The sequence below is a fragment of the Chenopodium quinoa genome, unplaced genomic scaffold (genome assembly GCF_001683475.1).
Source record: "Chenopodium quinoa cultivar QQ74 unplaced genomic scaffold, ASM168347v1, whole genome shotgun sequence".
NCBI classification, from domain to species: Eukaryota; Viridiplantae; Streptophyta; class Magnoliopsida; order Caryophyllales; family Amaranthaceae; genus Chenopodium; species Chenopodium quinoa.
The window spans coordinates 46,587-64,674 of NW_018745388.1; the positions used below are offsets into that span (position 1 = coordinate 46,587).

Here is an 18,088-nt window from a genome sequence, read left to right on the forward strand (position 1 = left end):
TCTATTCATTGAGATGATTCCAACAAGTTCCCACAAGACTATTTTTTTTTTCTTATGTATAAATCATTAACATTAGTCAAAGTAGCACAAATGAATAGTGCAAAAAATAAAAATGAAGCAAATATTTAAAAACGGAGGGAGTAAGAGTTTAGGAGGGTGTGTGGTCGCGGCGAGGGGAAGGGGAAGGTTTGACATGTAGGGCGTGTTCGGCGCTAGCTTTTGAGTAGCTTTTAGTGGTTTGATCAAGTCAAATCACTACTTGACAAAAAATGTGAGTGTTTGACAAAGTAGTGGTTAGGGTAGCTTTTAGTGGTGAAGGTAGCTTTTATGAAAAGTTAGAAAGATTAGCTTTTGAAATTAGAGGTAGCTTTTGAGGTAGCTGTTGAAAATTTAATATATTGTTTTAAAAATAAAATGTTGATTTTTATATGTAACAGCTAGTCAACTGCTACTTTACCGAACCCTCATATCTAAATTATTTATCTTCACAGCTAACAACTTGTTGACAGCTAACAGCTACATACACAGCTCACAACTATCTCCACAGCTACAGCTACAGCTACCTTCACAACTATATTTTGCCGAACATACCCATAGATAGTAATGACATCAATGATAATTACTTTAGTTATATTTATAGATTTTTTGTTGAATTTTTTTGCCTATATGTAAAAGGCTGGCATGGGCAATTTGCACTTGCCCGGGACACACTCTCTACCGCAGTCCCGCCATGGCAAAAGCCTTAACAGTTAACACTCAAACTCTCAGACTTTCAGATGATACATACAAGTAATTTTTTTTAAAAAAAGAAACCCTAACCGTAGCCCTTAGGAGGTGTAGTGCAATTTTGGCCCGAAACACAAATTGGAGTGAGTCTCGGCATGAGTTCCGGGTCAACTCAGCGAATGTTCCAGCTGAAATTGGACTCTCTCACCGGCAAATCGGAGTGGGTGGTTGTGGAAGGAGACGATGAAGATGATGGCTCCTCAGTGGATTTGGCTACAACCTCGTATCTCGATATGCTTAACGACACCACGAGAAACAAAGCTTATCGTCAAGCCATTGACAACACTGTCACTCGACCTTGTAATGTCCTCGATATTGGGTAATCAATCTTAACTGTTACTCTCTTCCAATTGCTTTGCTTGATATCCCAATACTCTTGTTTCGTTAATTTTGCATTTCTGTTTGGCAGTTATATGCTTTTACAGATATTGTACTTGTAATAGTTTTTGTACTGTATTGGGAAAGGGAGTTGAAACTTTCTGTCTCTATCTTATGTTGTTTTGAATGTGGTGGTATGTCCAGTGCTGGTACTGGACTGCTATCGATGATGGCAGCACGTGCATTGGGTTCAGCTGACTCCACTGTGGCTAGTGATGACAAAGGAAGGGTTGTTGCATGTGAGTCTTACCTTCCAATGGCGAAGTTGATGAGGAAAGTTGTGCATTCCAATGGTATGTCCAGGAAAATACATGTCATCAACAATCGCTCTGATGAACTCAAAGTTGGAGTTGATATCAGTACCCGAGCTGATATACTTGTGGGTATATTAAACCTAATCTCTTTCTAATTCTATACTTGTATTTCCTGTTGTCTGTGATTATGTACCTGAAAGATAATGGTATAAGCTTTAAGCTATGAGATGAAAGCATTGTTTTCTTGGCATGCGCCTTAGTGTCTCGGCGCATTATTATTTAATAACAGTACTTTTGAGACCTCTATAGTCTATAGTCAGCTAGCTTAGGCATCTAATAGAAATTAGGCTCTTATACTTTTCGTACCTTTTTCTTACACTGCACTCTCACTGTATGCCATGTACTGCACCATGTTTCAGACTTCTTTCATAGGGGCTCTGTTTTTACAGCCTTCTGCAGGCTAGGTTATTACTGGAAAACTATGTAGTTCCATTCCATTTTGTATTGAATCCTTTTAACTGTCTAAGGAGTCTTTGCCACACTTCCTTACTCAAGTACAGTCAAATAACATATTTTCTATTTCTGCAATGTCACATTCTCATAAAACACATCTTACAACTCACCTGATTACTAAAACTTCACTAACCTATCCTTTCAATCTAAAATACGCAACCTCAAATTTCTTGAAAGATCTTGTGATTGCTGTCATTCTTCTCCTGCTTTCTTGAAATAAAATCTTTGCAACTAGACTGCATAACAAATGAAATTTATTATCTCTAACTGTTTGTGGAACACCAAATTGTAGGTTAGTGAGATCCTAGATTCAGAATTATTGGGAGAAGGATTAATACCTACTTTGCAAAATGCGCATGATGAGCTACTGGTGGAGAATCCTGATACTGTCCCATACCGAGCAGTTACTTATGGCCAGGTAAGATATTTTAAAAAACCTTCTTCTTGCTTGTCCAAGCCTGTTAAATCTGATTCCCTTTGACATTCCCCTAATTTTGTGTCTAATATGGTACGGAGTAGTTTATACTAGAAGCTTGTTATTTTATTGTTTGTGACTTTGCAGACTTTTGAAAATTTAGGTCTGAAATTTTCTCCAGAGTAAAAAAAAAAGGCACATGATTTGAGATACCAAGTCAACTAATAATCAACTTGCCAAATGGTTAGTACTTAAACACCGTGGAGGTACAAAGGGATATTAGCTGGTGACGACCATTAAAAACTTGGAAATTTATGTAAGATGGAGTAGGGCATTATTGACAATGGATCAGGATTGCCGTAATTTACTTGTTGGCGATTTGAGATATATCCTCTGAACTGAATAGAAGTGCGTCAAGCTAGATAAGAATTTAGCTCAATTATTAAAATTTATGCCCCAATCAACATTCCTAAGAGAGCTTTTTAGCAACTTAAGGTAAACACTTATTTGAAAATTATACGGGCTATGTTTTCCTTAACAATTATAGTACTGAAGGCTATGTTGCTTGGACTTGGGCACCCATGTCCGACACGGGTACGTGTCCAAGCGTACGACTTGGCTATTTTGTGAAAAAATTCCATGATTTTGAACTAAAAATGAAGTGTCAGGGTGTCATACTTATGTCCGAGTGTCGAGGATTTGTCAGGGTATGTGAGGTGAAATGAAGAGTCCGAGTAACATAGACTGAAGCTATAATTTCCTTTCCATGATAATATCCATCCCATTCCATTATTAGCATTAGCAACTGACTTGTTAGGAGCAAAGGTTAATTTTGTGCTTCACAGTTCAATGCTCTCTTTAAAACTTATTTACGCTTTGATATGTGGGGTAAAGGCTTGCATCCCATGACTTTGAGGTCAGGGATCAAGTCTCATTAGGCACTCTTTGGGGATGGGATTCCTCCCATCCTCAAGGTTCTATATTCTATGATGAGTGGGTTATCTCTTGAGGTAAAAGGCCACATCAAGGCCGATCCTTATGCCTGATCCAAAAAAAATAAAATAAAAAAATGGTGTGGTTTTATCTTACTAATTTACCGTTTCCTTTATCCAAAATTAGCTACCAATTACTATTAACCGCAAATCATTTTGGGATAAAGGTTTTGTTGTTGTTGTTGTTGTTCACTTACTTTTCCCCTTTTTTCTTCATCACCATGTTATTTGTTATGAACTGGGTTCGGTTGATTGCAATCAAAACTCACAAGAATAAGAAGGCTGAAAGCTTGATGATTTACGATTAACAGAACAACGAATTACAATGGATAAACATAACTTGAGGTTATGACTCTCTAAGTAGCTTTAGGCCACCACTCCCTCATGTGTTTTCTCTCAAATTTCTGGACACCTTCCCATAATACAAATTCTACTACTTATACTAGAATGGTCATAGTGACCTTAGAGCTTAACATGTGATACTAGACTAATTTAGAAAAACATACATACGCACAAAGAAACTAGCTTGCTTTCTTTCCTTCCTTCATTCTTACTTAGATTTGTCTTCAACTCAATTAGACTTATCTTGATGTGGAGAATTGTTCCCTGCTGCTGCTCTTTGACCCTGCTGGAATTTCCTTCTTCGTGTATAAACCTTGATAGGTGGTTCTATCACATTACCCGTCGGCTCGAGATTCACCTTGTCCTCAAGGTGGAAAGCCGGGAACCGCTTCGCAATGGCCCTCCCCGTCTTCCCAAGTGGCTTTGAATTGTGGCAGCCCTTTCCACTTAATCAGCACCTCAACATGCGGCTTTCCCCCACCTGACTTAGAACAGACTTCCAGTAACTCTTCAGGTTCCGCAACTAATTCCATATCTGCTGACAATTGCTCTAGAATGGAAGGATTAACCCACTCGTCTCCCACATCCCTCTTTAATTGAGAAATATGAAATACAGGGTGGATTCTACTTGAAGGAGGTAGCTCTAGCTTGTAAGCGACTTTTCCGATTCTCAAAGGACCATAATAACGGGTTGCTAACTTCTCAAACGGCCTCTTCGCTAAGGAACGCTGGCGGTACGGCTGCAATTTCAAGTAGACTGCTTCCCCAATCTCAAATTGCTCGTCCCTTCGTTTTCGATCCGCATTTTGGTTCATAATCTGTTGAGCCTTGCTGATGTTGGCCTTTAACTCTTCTAAGACCCAATCCCTTTCTTGAAGCCAACCTTCCATCCATAGTTTCGATGGATCTCTACCATACACCACCTTAAAAGGTGACATCTTGGTGGTCGTATGGGGAGGCGTATTGTACGAAAATTCGGCCCATGTTAACCACTTGGCCCATTGCTTGGGCTGACTCGAAGCAAAAACACCTTAGATACACTTCCAAACTGGTTAACGATTTCTGTTTGGCCGTCCGTTTGAGGGTGATAGGACGTACTCCGCCGCAAGTGTGTTCCCCGGAGGCGGAACAACTCTTTCCAAAACAGACTCATAAAGACCCGATCCCTGTCTAATACAATGCTAGCCGGAAACCCGTGGTGGCTCACGCACGAAACAATCAGCCACCTTAAGTGCGTTGTATGGGTGCTTCATCCCCACAAAATGAGCTTACTTAGAGAGCCTATCCACCACCACGAGAATGGAATCAATCCCCTTCGATAACGGTAATCCTTCGACGAAATCCATTGAAATATCCTCCCAAATAGCCTCCGGAATCGGCAACGGCTGTAATAGCCCCATCGGACTTTGTTGCGATACCTTATTTCGCTGGCAAACCGTACACCTTCGAACATAATCACTAACTCATTTCCTCATTCCCGGCCAGAACCAGTCCGCCGACAGCCAGAGGTAGGTTTTGACCTCGCCATCATGACCCCCGGTGGGCGAATCATGGTGTTCAAGGAGAAGGGCAGGAATGATAGTGGAGTTGCTTGGTATGGCGATTCTACCTTTGTATAGTATCCTTTCTCCTTAGTGAAACCCTTAAGCTGCTCTTCCCCTCTCTCAAGGCCCGCTCTGATCCGGCCAACCAAGGATCCATTTGGATCTCCTTCTCTAAAGCCTTCCAGTTAATTTGCTGGCAGCAAATTAGGGCCTTCAACTGGGCCGAGGGTGGCATTTTGCGAGACAAGGCATCAACCACCTTGTTAGATGGGCCTGGTTTGTATTGGACTTCAAAATTGAACCCAATAAGCTTCCTAACCCATTTTTGATAGTCACCGCCCACTTCAGTTTGTTGTGTGATATATCGTAGGCTTTGTTGGTCCGTCCGAATCACAAAGTGTCTTCCGAGTAAATAGTGCTTCTATCGAATCACGGCTAGACACATAGCCATCAACTCCTTCTCGTAAATCGACTTATCCCGAGCTCTAACTCCTAAGAGCTTGCTATAAAAAGCGATAGGTCGATTTTCTTGCATTAATACGGCCCCCATACCAAAACTTAAGGCGTCGGTCTCGACGATAAATTCCTTCAGAAAATCCGGCATAGCAAGAACCGGAGCGGTAGTCATAGCCGTTTTGAGCCGCTGAAAGGCCCTTGTGGCTTCCTCGGTCCAAGCGAAACAATCTTTCTTAAGTTGGGCCGTTAGTGGGCCCGCAATGTGGGCATACTTGGAGATGAACTTGCGGTAGTAGCCCGTGAGGCCAAGAAACCCTCTCAACTCCCTAGGAACGACCCACTCTAAGATGGCCCGAATCTTCTCTTGGTTCATGGCCACTCCATGTTGTGAAATGACATGGCCCAAGTAAGCAATTTTGGGCCTCCCAAACTCACATTTCTTCATGTTGGCAGTTGGTTTTCCAGTAGGCACTCCCAACACTTTTTGCAAGTGAACTAAATGCTCTTGCTCATTTTTACTATAAATGAGGATGTCGTCAAAGAAAACTGAGACGAATCGTCTCAAGAAGGGTCGAAAAATATCGTTCATCAAGGATTGGAAGGTGGCCGGCGCATTGGTTAGCCCGAAGGGCATAACCAAGAACTCGTAGTGACCCTCATGCGTCCTAAATGCGGTTTTATGAGCATCTTCCTTCTTGATCCGAATTTGGTGATTTTCGGATTTAAGGTCGAGTTTAGAGAAAACTCGAGCTCCGTGCAATTCACCCAATAGCTCATCAATAACCGGTATCGGATATTTATCCGGCACGGTCTCTTTGTTCAATGCCCGATAATCTACGCAAAAACGCCATGATCCGTCTTTTTTCCTCACTAAAAGGACCGGGCTAGAGTAGGGACTAGTTGAGGGTTGGATAATGCCGGCCTCTAGCATCTCTCCGATCAACTTCTCGATCTCGTTTTTCTGAATTTGTGGGTACCGGTAGGGTTGGACACTAACCGGGTTGCTGCCATCTCGAAGAGTTATGGTGTGCTCACGTCCCCTACTTGGTGATGGAACTTGGGCCTCTTTTGCTGGCCCATTCTCCTTTTCTTCATGGTCCAACTTGTTAACTTCAACCCAAACCCTACTTCTCTCTTTACACAGACTTCTGAACATGGCTTTCAACGAAATCTGCGTCTTCTCCAAGGTCGGGTCGCCGGTGAGAGTCACCGGAGCTCCGGCGAGCGTGAATTTCATCATGTGTGTGCGTCAATTCGTAGATACTGTGCCTAGTTTCTGGACCCCGAGGATTAAGTCGGCTCCCCCCAAGCTCATCGGTAGAAAGCTTTCCACCACCGTCAACCCACCGTCCAATTCCACCTTAACACCGTCGCACACCCCCTTCCCTTTTACTGTATCTCCATTCCCAAGAGCCACCCCAAACTCGTTTTCTCTGTTCACCGCAAGTCCAAGTTCGCCCACCACCTCGGTGGAGATGAAATTGTGGGTTGCCCCGGGATCAATCATCACCACCACCTTCCTCCCTCTAACTTGCCCTCTGAGTTTCATAGTTTTAGGGTTGGAAAGCCCAACCACCGAGCACAGCGAAACCCCGATTGCGGCGTTTTCCTGATCGGTCTCCTCGCTTCCATACTCGTCGAGGTTGTCAATTTCCTCACGTACTTCGTCGCCAATCACCACCAACACACTAAGTTCTTTTCGCCGGCATTGGTGGCCTACACTCCACCTTTCATCGCATCGAAAACACAGTCCTTTCGATTGACGATCTTGATATTCCGACTCAGTGAGTCACCGAGTTCCACCCGAGTTGAGTCGGTTTGAAGCATTGTTAGATCGGCCCAAATTGACGGACCCTTGGGATTCTGGAGCTTTGGCCAAGCTTTACTTGGGCCTGTCGTGTTTGGCACCCCAAAAGTCTGGACCAGGCTGCCCTTGTTCAAGGTCGAACTCGTTTGAACTAGGCCGGCACCGGTGGTCCCAACACTAGGCCCTCCCTTCCATCCACCTACAACCCTTTGACCTTGGTGTGCGCTCTGTTCTTCTCTTCAATTTGCACAACCATTTCCATGGCTCTCTCCAAATTTGAGGGATTTAACAATCTGAGCTCTGTTTTGACCGTTCTCGACAGCCCATTGATAAATTGTCCCATCATGAGACTCTCTGGTATATCTTCCAGTGGGGCCGCCATCTCGATGAATCTTCGGCGGTACTCCGCCACCGATCCTCCTCCCTGACTTACCGCGAGCCACTGCTCATGGAGCGTCCCCGAATGAGAGGGGCGAAACTCATTTAGGACGCGTTGCTTGAAGTCCGGCCATCCAAAGAAAGGCCGTCGTTTCTGCTCCCACTGGAACCACTTCAACGCGGCGCCGTCCATGGCTACTATTGCCGCCTCCATTCTCTCTCTCTCCGTTAACTTATAAAACTCGTAGTACATCTCAGCTCGGGCGGTCCAATTATACGGGTCTACCCCGTCAAAGATCGGCATCTCCAATTTTCGGTGTTTCCATCGTCCGTCGCCGCCGTCTCCGGTGGTCGCCACTCCTGTTTTTCATATTGCTCTTCTCTGATCGGTGTGTTGTTGAGCCCCATCTCCAACCGCGGGCTGTTCTCTTCCACCACCGGAATGGCCCGTGAAATTTGTTGCGTTTGATTTTGCTTCGCTTTCTCCAACTCCTTCTACAGCTTGGTTATCTTTGCACGATCGATCGCGGCTTGGGTGTCCACCGTGACTCGGAAACGGTCAAGCCGGTCCTCCATTTTTTCTACGGTGGCATTCATCACCTCCTCTGTTTTTTTTTGTTCCTCCGCTAATTCTGACGTTCCTCCTCCATGGCCACCTTTACTGCTGCTGTCACCGCTCGTGAGATGTTGTCGTCGGGGGTTTGCAATTTTTCTACAAGTGTAGCCATTTGAGTTTTCAAGTCGGTCAGTGTCCCTTCCATGGCATCCATCCTTTGTGAGATGTTAGCCTCCATTTTTTATTTTATTTTATTTTATTATTATTATTATTATTATTATTATTATTATTTTTAATATTATGGTACGGAGTGGTGTTTTTCGGCCGCCGGCAGTCGCAGGACCACCGCTTTGATACCAAGTTTGTTATGAACTGGGTTCGGTTGATTGCAATTAAAACTCACAAGAATAAGAAGGCTGAAAGCTTGATGATTTACGATTAACAGAACAACGAATTACAATGGATAAACATAACTTGAGGTTATGACTCTCTAAGTAGCTTTAGGCCACCACTCCCTCATGTGTTTTCTCTCAAATTTCTGGACACCTTCCCATAATACAAATTCTACTACTTATACTAGAATGGTCATAGTGACCTTAGAGCTTAACATGTGATACTAGACTAATTTAGAAAAACATACATACGCACAAAGAAACTAGCTTGCTTTCTTTCCTTCCTTCATTCTTAATTAGATTTGTCTTCAACTCAATTAGACTTATCTTGATGTGGAGAATTGTTCCTTGCTGCTGCTCCTCTTTGACCCTGCTGGAATTTCCTTCTTCGTGTATAAACCTTGATAGGTGGTTCTATCACATTATTTCCTTGTACTCCCTGTGTAATTTATTTTATTATATTTTTTGTAATGCAACACTTTGACCCATGCACAGTTATAAGTGGTTGAGTTGAATTTGTTAAAAATTGTTATGTGGGGTTTGTTGGGGAATTAAAGATAATTAAAAAGAGGTATTGGCCTATTGGGTGAATAGTTCATTCAAATGTAAGCTTGTGAGAGGATATAAATAATAAATAAGTATGAGTGGGTGGAAGTGGGGATCATTAGAGGAATAATAAAAAAGTATGAGTGGGTAGAAGTGTTGCATCTAAAAAAATGGCCATATAGTCCTGAAACAAGCAAAATAACAAAATCTCTTTTGTCATGATTGAATCAAAATCAACTTCAAAGTAAACAACATTATTTCATTGTTATTATCAGATTTTAAGCTCAAATTTAGGCGTAAGAAATACAACCCCTGAACTTTGTTTTCATGGGTTTTGTGATCTCCTTAAAGACGAGAGATGTTCGTTGCATAGTATCAGTTCTTAATGCGTAATAGACTTATTGGTCTTGAGATACATCATATACTTGGAACTTTTTCATGGTTTCTTGCAATACCCCTCATATTATATATAGCTACCCCTTTTTATACTAACAGTAGCCCTTATTATTGAATTTTAAATTGTGCTTTTAGTTTTCACTATATGACTTGTTTTTCAGAGGACCCCTCCCGTAAAATATATATATGGGAACTCTTTATAACCTTTCAAACCATTTTAGGTCATAGCTTATTTATATTGTTGTCTAACAAAGTGCGCCTTTGTCCTCAGTTAGTTGAAAGCAGTTTTCTATGGAGGCTGCATGATCTCTATAGCAATGAGATTTGTGCATCGGATGGCATTCGTCTTGTTCCAACTGAACGCAGTTCCATTTTGAGTATCGAACCACAGCAGTACCCCATGCACTGTGACCCATTGCAAGAAGAATTAAAGCTGGTATAACTTTTTTTTCAATTCTGCCTGAACAATCTCTCATAGTCTCATACCTGAAATAAGTATTTGTTATAACATCCGTCCAGCTTTCAGAACCCTTCAAAATTTTTGAGTTTGACTTTTGGAAACGGCCAAGCAGTCATGGGGAGGCTGAGATACTTGTAGAGGCAGCTACTAGTGGAAGTGTGAATGCTGTTCTCTCCTGGTAAATCATCTCAGAAGCTGAATCAATTGTCTTATATTTTTGCTCACACATAATAGGATCTTATACTTCTTTAGGTGGGTACTTCAGCTTGATAAAGAAGGAACAGTCTTTTACTCTACTGCACCAAAGTGGATCAAACTTTTACAGACAGAATTTCCAGGTACTTTAATCATCATTGACTATGCTAGTATATTGGTGAGAAAGGTTTTCATGCACATGTTTGAGATTTTCAAATGTCTTACTTCTGCTATTTTCACAACTGTCACTAATATATGACCTTACATGCTTCCTGTTTTTATACCAATACTAAGATTATAATCCTGCTTCCAGTTGCTATTTGTAAAAGCTCCTTTTATATTTTTTTACATGCTGACTAAATTTGTCAATATGCCAGGTAATGAGAATTGGTGTGACCATTGGAAACAATGTGTTTGGTTTGTCCCAGGAAAAGGTTTATCTGTATCCAAAGGTGAAAATATTCAGTTGCTTGCTGTCCACTCAGATATAAGTATTTCCTATAGCCTCTGGGCTGAAAGCCAAAGAAATAAGAAAGAGCACGTTATTCGCAAAGATGATTTCCAGCTTACTTTGTCACCTGAAAAAATTGCAACTTACTCTGATGATAAATGGAGGCGTTATGTGTCACTAGCTTTACAAAATGCTGTAAGGGCTTGATTGCATTATTCGTCTCCTCAATGTTCTATGGGTTCATCATTTGTTGTAAAACTCTTCATTGCTAATGCCATTTTTCTGTATAAACCATATGATGAAGTATCACAATGGTGTGAATAACTTGTTCATTTCCATTTGTAGGATGGACTTTAGACTATGTATTGACTTGATAAAATTGGTAAAGTATATAGATTTGGTCTTTACTATGGTTGTATACTTGTATGATCATTGTGTGGTTTAAGGGGAAAAACTGTCAGTGTATCTACACCATGTTGTATTCATGTGATTTGTCTTTGCTGGAGTTACTTTTTGGTACGAAACAACTACTATCACTGCTGGAGTTACTGAGATGTTTTGGTTGTATGTTAAAGGCGTATGTCCATTTTTTTGAGTTCTTCCCCCCCCTCCCCCCGTCCTTCCTTGTTTCCTGAACTAATATAAATTTTCCCCCATTTGCAGTTGCATAGAAAAGATTCCCCGTTGTGTTTTGTTCTGGATGATAGTATTTTCTTAGCCACAGCCATTGCTCATCTTTGCAAAACTTCCCGTGTAATGTTGTTGTTTCCTGGGTTGCGAGAGAGAGGTTTACAGTATCTGCGAGCTACTGCTGAAACAAATCAGTTTTCTGCTGACCGTCTGAAGCTTCTTGACCACCGATTAGAGTACATCTCAATTCATGAAACAGATGGGAAGAAGGTAGCCATGGCAAAGTTTTTCATCGTACAACAATGGTTTTTCTCGAATTCATGCCATAGCTGACTGAAACTGTCAGTTAATGTTGCTTATTTTCCTTTCTGTGTAGATTGACCTGTTGGTTGGAGAGCCATTCTACTATGGATCTGAGACATGGCTTCCATGGAAAAATCTGCGATTTTGGTGACTATATTGCTACCTTGTCTGATTTTTATAAACTGCTTGTAGCTATTTGATAGGATAATGATTTTCTACCACCCTGGTTTTGCTGTGCAATTACTTTCTTTGTAGTTCTAAAATTTATAATCTTCAAGAAAGATCAAACTACTTTTTGTAGTTCAAGTCTGCAATTGCTTTGAATATACCAAAACATGGAGAAAGAAAGAGAACTAGTATGCATCACAGGATTTGGACCCAAGCTAAGGGGAGTGAAGAGGGAAAATATATCCGAAGGTTCCACTTTCCTCCTCTGTTATATGCTTAGCTTTGACTGAGCATGTGTTTATGACAGAGTTACTCTTAACACCTTAAATAAGAGAATGTTATCAATGTATCAGTGCTTAATTTCCTAATATGATATTCCATTTTAATTGTTCTTACTATGATACTTCCTCCGTCACTAAAATTTGCAACACATCCTTTTATACAATTATATAGAAACTGCATCTAAGTGAAGTTCAAATCTTGTTGCTGGTGTACAATTCCATATACTTTCTATCCCTATCTATTGTGAGCTTCTATTAGTATAGGGTCTAAGGGTCGGTACAATACTAGACTTTCAGCCTTTATTATATATGAAATACATGCTAGTCACCTTCATCTCATGATTCTTATTTAAATATTGACTTTTTCCTGCATTGATTATATTTGTGATATGAATTTAGGAAAGAAAGGACAAGGCTTGAAGGAATATTGTCCAAAGATGCTATTGTCATTCCCTGCAAAGGAATTTTACGTGTTTGTGCCATGTCTCTCCCGGTAAGAGCCCTGATATATGCTGATTGCTGGTGTGTTGGGGCGGAAATGTGACCTTATGATCTGCTTGTTAGGATCTCTGGAAAAGTCGTTGCAGTCTTACATATATTGAAGGATTTAATCATTCTGTTGCCAATACCATCCTGGGGGCATGTGGCAACTTGCCATCTCCTCAGGAGGGTCCTATACTGCCGTTCTTTGTCTGGCAAAGTGGGGAATCTAAGGTATTGATACCACTTCCTCAACGGCTCAATCCCCTACCCCCCCCCCCCCCCCTCAAACCTTTCATTTTGTATTAATATCCTTTTTTTAATTTTTTTTTATCTGCAGGAACTGAGTGAGAGGTTGACACTGATGGAATTTGACTTCTCAAAACCTATGAGTTCTTGCTCTGGTAAAGCGAAGGTACACACTCTATGCATCTTTTGCTCAGATAATGACCCATTGTTAAGTTTCTAGCTTCTAATACTATATAATTTGAATTGCTTGTATGTAAAATTCATGGTTGTTGAGTAACATTACTGGTAAAAGATATTTCTGACATTTTGTATACCTTTTAAATTGTGTCAATTGTTCTTGTGCATGGGTGTTACACATGAGTACATGTTTTACTCATTGAGAAAAAATATTTTAAGAATTAGGAATTGCATAGGTAATTTGGACATGGGCGTCTGGACATGACACATACCAATGCAATGTTCTTAGACTCCAATATGCCTTTTGCACAAACAAACATATAGAGAAGGCAGTGAAAAGGATGGAATTGTGGTGAGAGAAAACAAATGTTATTAGTTTGAATAATTGATGATCAATGTGTATTTTGAGATAACTGGAGTTACTCAAACTTTCTCAATCATTGGTATTTGGGAACCTCATTCACGAATTGATAATCCTCCCCTTTCGATATCAATTTTGTTTTCTCAAGTCCAATATTTAAGAGCGCATTCCGCAATCGACATCTATTTATATATATACTATACTATAAGACAAGCAAATCAACGTGAGGATGACAAATGTCACTCTCTCATTCGCCTGTCTTATATATATATGCGCATATATTTTGAACTAAATGTGCAGAATTCTTAAAAAATAAAAAACCAACACCTTAGGGCTTGTTTGGCATCAGTTTTGGTTTTCAGTTTCCTGTTTTTTTTTTTTAAATCAAAAACCAAAAACAGAAAACAAGAAAAAGGTGTTTCCACTTTTCTGTTGTCGGTTTTCAAAATTATCATAATTTTAATAAGTTTATATAATTTTTGATTCATTATGGGACTCATATTATATACTTTTAGAAAACAAAAAACCAAAAAACATAGCAATGCCAAACGAACCCTTAAAAATAAATTTCTCTTCCATTTTCAAGATTTTATCTACCTCTTCTCCAGCTATTGTTAATGCTCATAACTTTCTCTCTCCTCCAAGCTCCAACAATGGTGGCCAATCTACCGTAACTCACATGTACTTTCTCTCTCCAACACTTTCTTATTTGCCGTAACAACCGCTCGATGCCCACTATAACTGTCAATCTCACTCCAATTCGGTCTCTTCTTCTTCATAATCCTTCCCTCCACGGTCACCAGAATCATAATATTATTGCAGCAAAGGTTGTTGAGATAAATTTTTCGGCATCAAATTTGAATTAAATGTTATTTTTGAGTTCTTATATAATAAGACTCCTCGCTCTAGGAGTATTAAGGTCGCGTTCTGGACTTCTAGGAAGGGGTTGTAGTTAAGAGACACCTAGCCGTTCCACTAACAACGATGATGTAGAGTCGTAATAGGAGATTGGTGGTACTTTTGTTGCTAATGAATCTACAGGAGGTTGATTGTTGAAATTGTGAAAATTGAATTTGCAATATTTTTAAATTAAATTTGCATAATATTTGTACTAAATGTGCATTACTTTTGCTAAATAATGAATTTTACACTAGGTTGATTTTTCAAAGAGTGAAAAATAAATGTGTATAATTTTTGAATTAAATGTGCATAATATTTGTACTAAATGTGCATTTTGCAATGGTGAAATGTGAATTGTAGGATTCATTTGAACGTTTAAGATTCCTTCTTATGCTTCTCATTATAAGATCCTTCTCAATGGATCACAAACAAGGTGACTGTATACCCCATACATAAAAAGCCTAATATTGCTATTTTGCTAAAAATTGTTAGAAAAAATCAATGAAAATTGATGTTCAAAGAGACCGGATAAATTCTTCAAGGCACGTGATAAACGCTTTCCTAATAGTTATTTATCGACTCTCTTTGGAACAATCAAGTTACACGATAACACTATTGGGATACAATGAAAAACCAATTAGTTTTGCTTGTTCTTACAAAACTAATTCAACAAAGTTTGAGTAGAAATGTGTTTGTTTTCACTCTAAGAAAATTACTGCAGATTTTCTCTCAAAGTAAGCAAGAATGATTTGTAATTCTAATCACATCCATCATATATGTCATATAAACTCCTATTTATAGAGTTTATATGAAGAGCAGTTTTAATTCAAACAAATATGTCCGTTCACAAAGCAAACCGTTCGAAAAATTGTCAAAACCGTCATTTTTGAACTTTGCCCGGTCAGATCGCGCAATGGAGCCCTACCGGGCGCGAGCAACACTTTTGTAAAACATGTAAAAACTGACAAACCCCCTTCGCCCTGACAGACCGGGCAATTGAGCCCTACCGGGCGCGAGCAACATCTCAATGAAATTGAGATAATTGACAATTTTTACTCGTGCTCGCCCTACAGGGCGAAGCACAAATTTGTCAATTTTGCCTTGTTTTGTCACTTTTATACATATTGCTTTGCTATACCAAGTATAATCATTATACTAATCTCCTCAACTCCTAACATAATATAAACTTCATATATGATGCATAAGCTCCATTTATTCCATAAATGTTCCAACAAAAATTAAACAAAATCACGTGTAAAATTTTGCTTGAGACCTAAATTATTAACATAATTAATAAAATAATTTGGAGAATCATTACCAAAATAATCAATAATATATCTTACTCCTATTTACCCAAGTTCTACCCTTTTCAACTCATCTTACGCCTCTTACCTCTCACTATATACACCATTTTTACACACTCTTTCTTATTTATCCACCTTTTTATACACGCACCCACCTATTAACCAAATCTCTTTTACATTATTCATTTTTTTCTTACATTTTTTTTTTTTTTTTTTATTTTTTTTTTATTAACATCTCCTAGAAACAGGAATCTACACTATATGAGTTGAACTTTTTTTAAAAAAAATCTAGGAACAAATGGACTAATATTTATTATTAAAGTATTATTTCCTCTATTTTTAAAATTATTTTTTTGATTCACAACTAAAATTTCCACAAAATGTCAAAGTATTTCCACTCAAAAATTTATACTTACTGTGATAAACTAAATGTTGCTGCTATTTGCTCTTAAACCTGTAGAATCATTTTAATTCTTGAATAATAATAGGCAAAGTTTACATCACAAACACATGGGAATGAATTGCATATGTATCATGTCAGTTGTGGCATATACCTGTGTGCGTGGTACCATGTTCAAGCTTATGAATCTTCTTTCATCAATTTAAATGCCCATGATTTTTTTTGACAACTACTAAACAAACAAAAGGAAGAAACAAAGGATCAAAACTAAAACCCAGTCGAATGCCTTATCGAGCCCTGTCATGTGCGGCTGCCACCATAACTCTATCGACCTTGCGGATAAAACAAACCTTGAACTGTGTCCTTCGGTCCTGATTTCCTGGAGAGTCAGGTGAGGTGAGCAGGTGAGTGACCAAATTAAAGGAGTCAGTATAAATTTCCACATAGCAAAGATGCATTGGTAACACCCAAGTCAAACATTGAAAATAGGCCAGAGACTTTGTGTGTATAGCCGAGTAGCTGACCCAGCTGAGGTGTAACATTAATACAACATGCATTGATAGTCACGCACAAGTCAGTGTAATTAATGTTACATTTTCATTTGTTTTTTCCATTTTTAGCTTTTTATATGTAGCCCTAAGGGTTATGTATAAAATTTTCCATTAAACTAATGTATGTTTAATTTAATAATTAGTACTACCTCCGTTTTTTTAGTTGACATGTTTTGACTTTAGCACTATTCACACACTTCCCTTTGACCGTGTTTTGTGATTTATACGTAATGAAAAATATATTCTTGTGGGGTCTTGTTAGATTCGTCATGGTATACATTTTCAAAATATCAACTTTTTATAATTTTTGCTTATCGGTAATTAAAGATATTAACGATTAAATTTGTGCATAGGCAAACATGACTAAAGAAACGTGTCAACTGAAAAGAAACGAAGGAAGTATAAGCTTTAAGTCTAGATGGCCAGAGCTTGAAAAAGTGAAAACTATCTTGTTTATTAGAGAAGAAATGTGAGGATTAAGACAATTCTAAAATGCAAGGATAGTTTGAGAATTTTGTTAAACCTCAGTGTAGCCATTTCCCTATCTATTTTTTTTTAGGTAGAAAAACTAAACATATATTTGTAGAGGTCTTCCTATTGCGATGTACAATTTAGCTTGCCTGAACGATACATATGTTTCCTATACGTCATAGCCTGAGCTTTGGGGTGGTTCTCATCAGAAAGTAGCGATGTACAATGCCATTCCTTTTTTTTTCTCTCTTCTCTGGAAGCATTTTTAGAACATAAGAAATTTGCTTTATGACAGCACTCTTATGCATGAAAGTTGACTTCATATGAACATTCTGCTATACTACAGGTTAAGTTTACCGGGACTGGTATATGCCATGGCTTTGTTCTTTGGATTGATTGGGTATTAAGTGCAGAAAACGATAGTGTTGTATCAACTGGCCCAGGTATTAAGCAATAGTAGATAAACTTCCTTGTGAAATATTACATCCTTTTATACATCATTACATTTATGTTATTAAAGCAATAGGACATATTGACTGATTTGCTTGTATACCCCAGATCATAGACAATGGAAGCAAGGGGTAAAGCTGTTAAAAACCCCTGTGGCTGTCAGTAGTCAGGATCATATGTCTTCTGATGATTTTCATTCAGTGGAAATGGAGGCAAATTTTGATTCGGCCAATGGTGATCTCATGATTCAATATGTCTTTGTATAATGAGAAGAATTGTTAGCATAAAAGTATATGCATTTGATCTGTCTTTTCTTGCAAAATCTTACACTCGGGTAAGATGGATGCTTTCTATTTTCTTGCCTTTGTAGTCGTCGCAGCCCTTAGTAGAAATGTATGTGCGCTTTCAGTGGTCTTTCCCTGCAAATTTGCCAACAGCAGTCTTTCTTGGTTGACTTTTATAATTACTACAAGAGGGTGAGGGAGTGAAAATTTTAAGTTCA

General features: G+C 39.1%; 1 protein-coding gene across 2 annotated transcripts; it reads left to right on the forward strand.

Annotated features, from left to right (window-relative positions):
- Nucleotides 1-816: 816 nt before the first annotated feature.
- On the forward strand, nt 817-18,088 carry LOC110712866 (protein arginine N-methyltransferase 1.6-like). Of its 2 annotated transcripts, XM_021891314.1 has the most exons (14): nt 817-1,105; nt 1,309-1,543; nt 2,224-2,349; nt 10,027-10,191; nt 10,275-10,393; nt 10,468-10,553; nt 10,788-11,056; nt 11,525-11,761; nt 11,868-11,941; nt 12,643-12,736; nt 12,808-12,957; nt 13,064-13,138; nt 17,483-17,579; nt 17,695-18,088. In XM_021891314.1, the coding sequence occupies exons 1-14, from the start codon at nt 882-884 to the stop codon at nt 17,850-17,852; spliced, it is 2,109 nt and encodes a 702-aa protein (XP_021747006.1). In that variant the 5' UTR covers nt 817-881; the 3' UTR covers nt 17,853-18,088. The 2 variants fall into 2 exon arrangements, with proteins under 2 accessions (XP_021747006.1, XP_021747007.1); XM_021891315.1 differs by lacking the exon at nt 817-1,105 and having other exon boundaries at nt 1,353-1,547.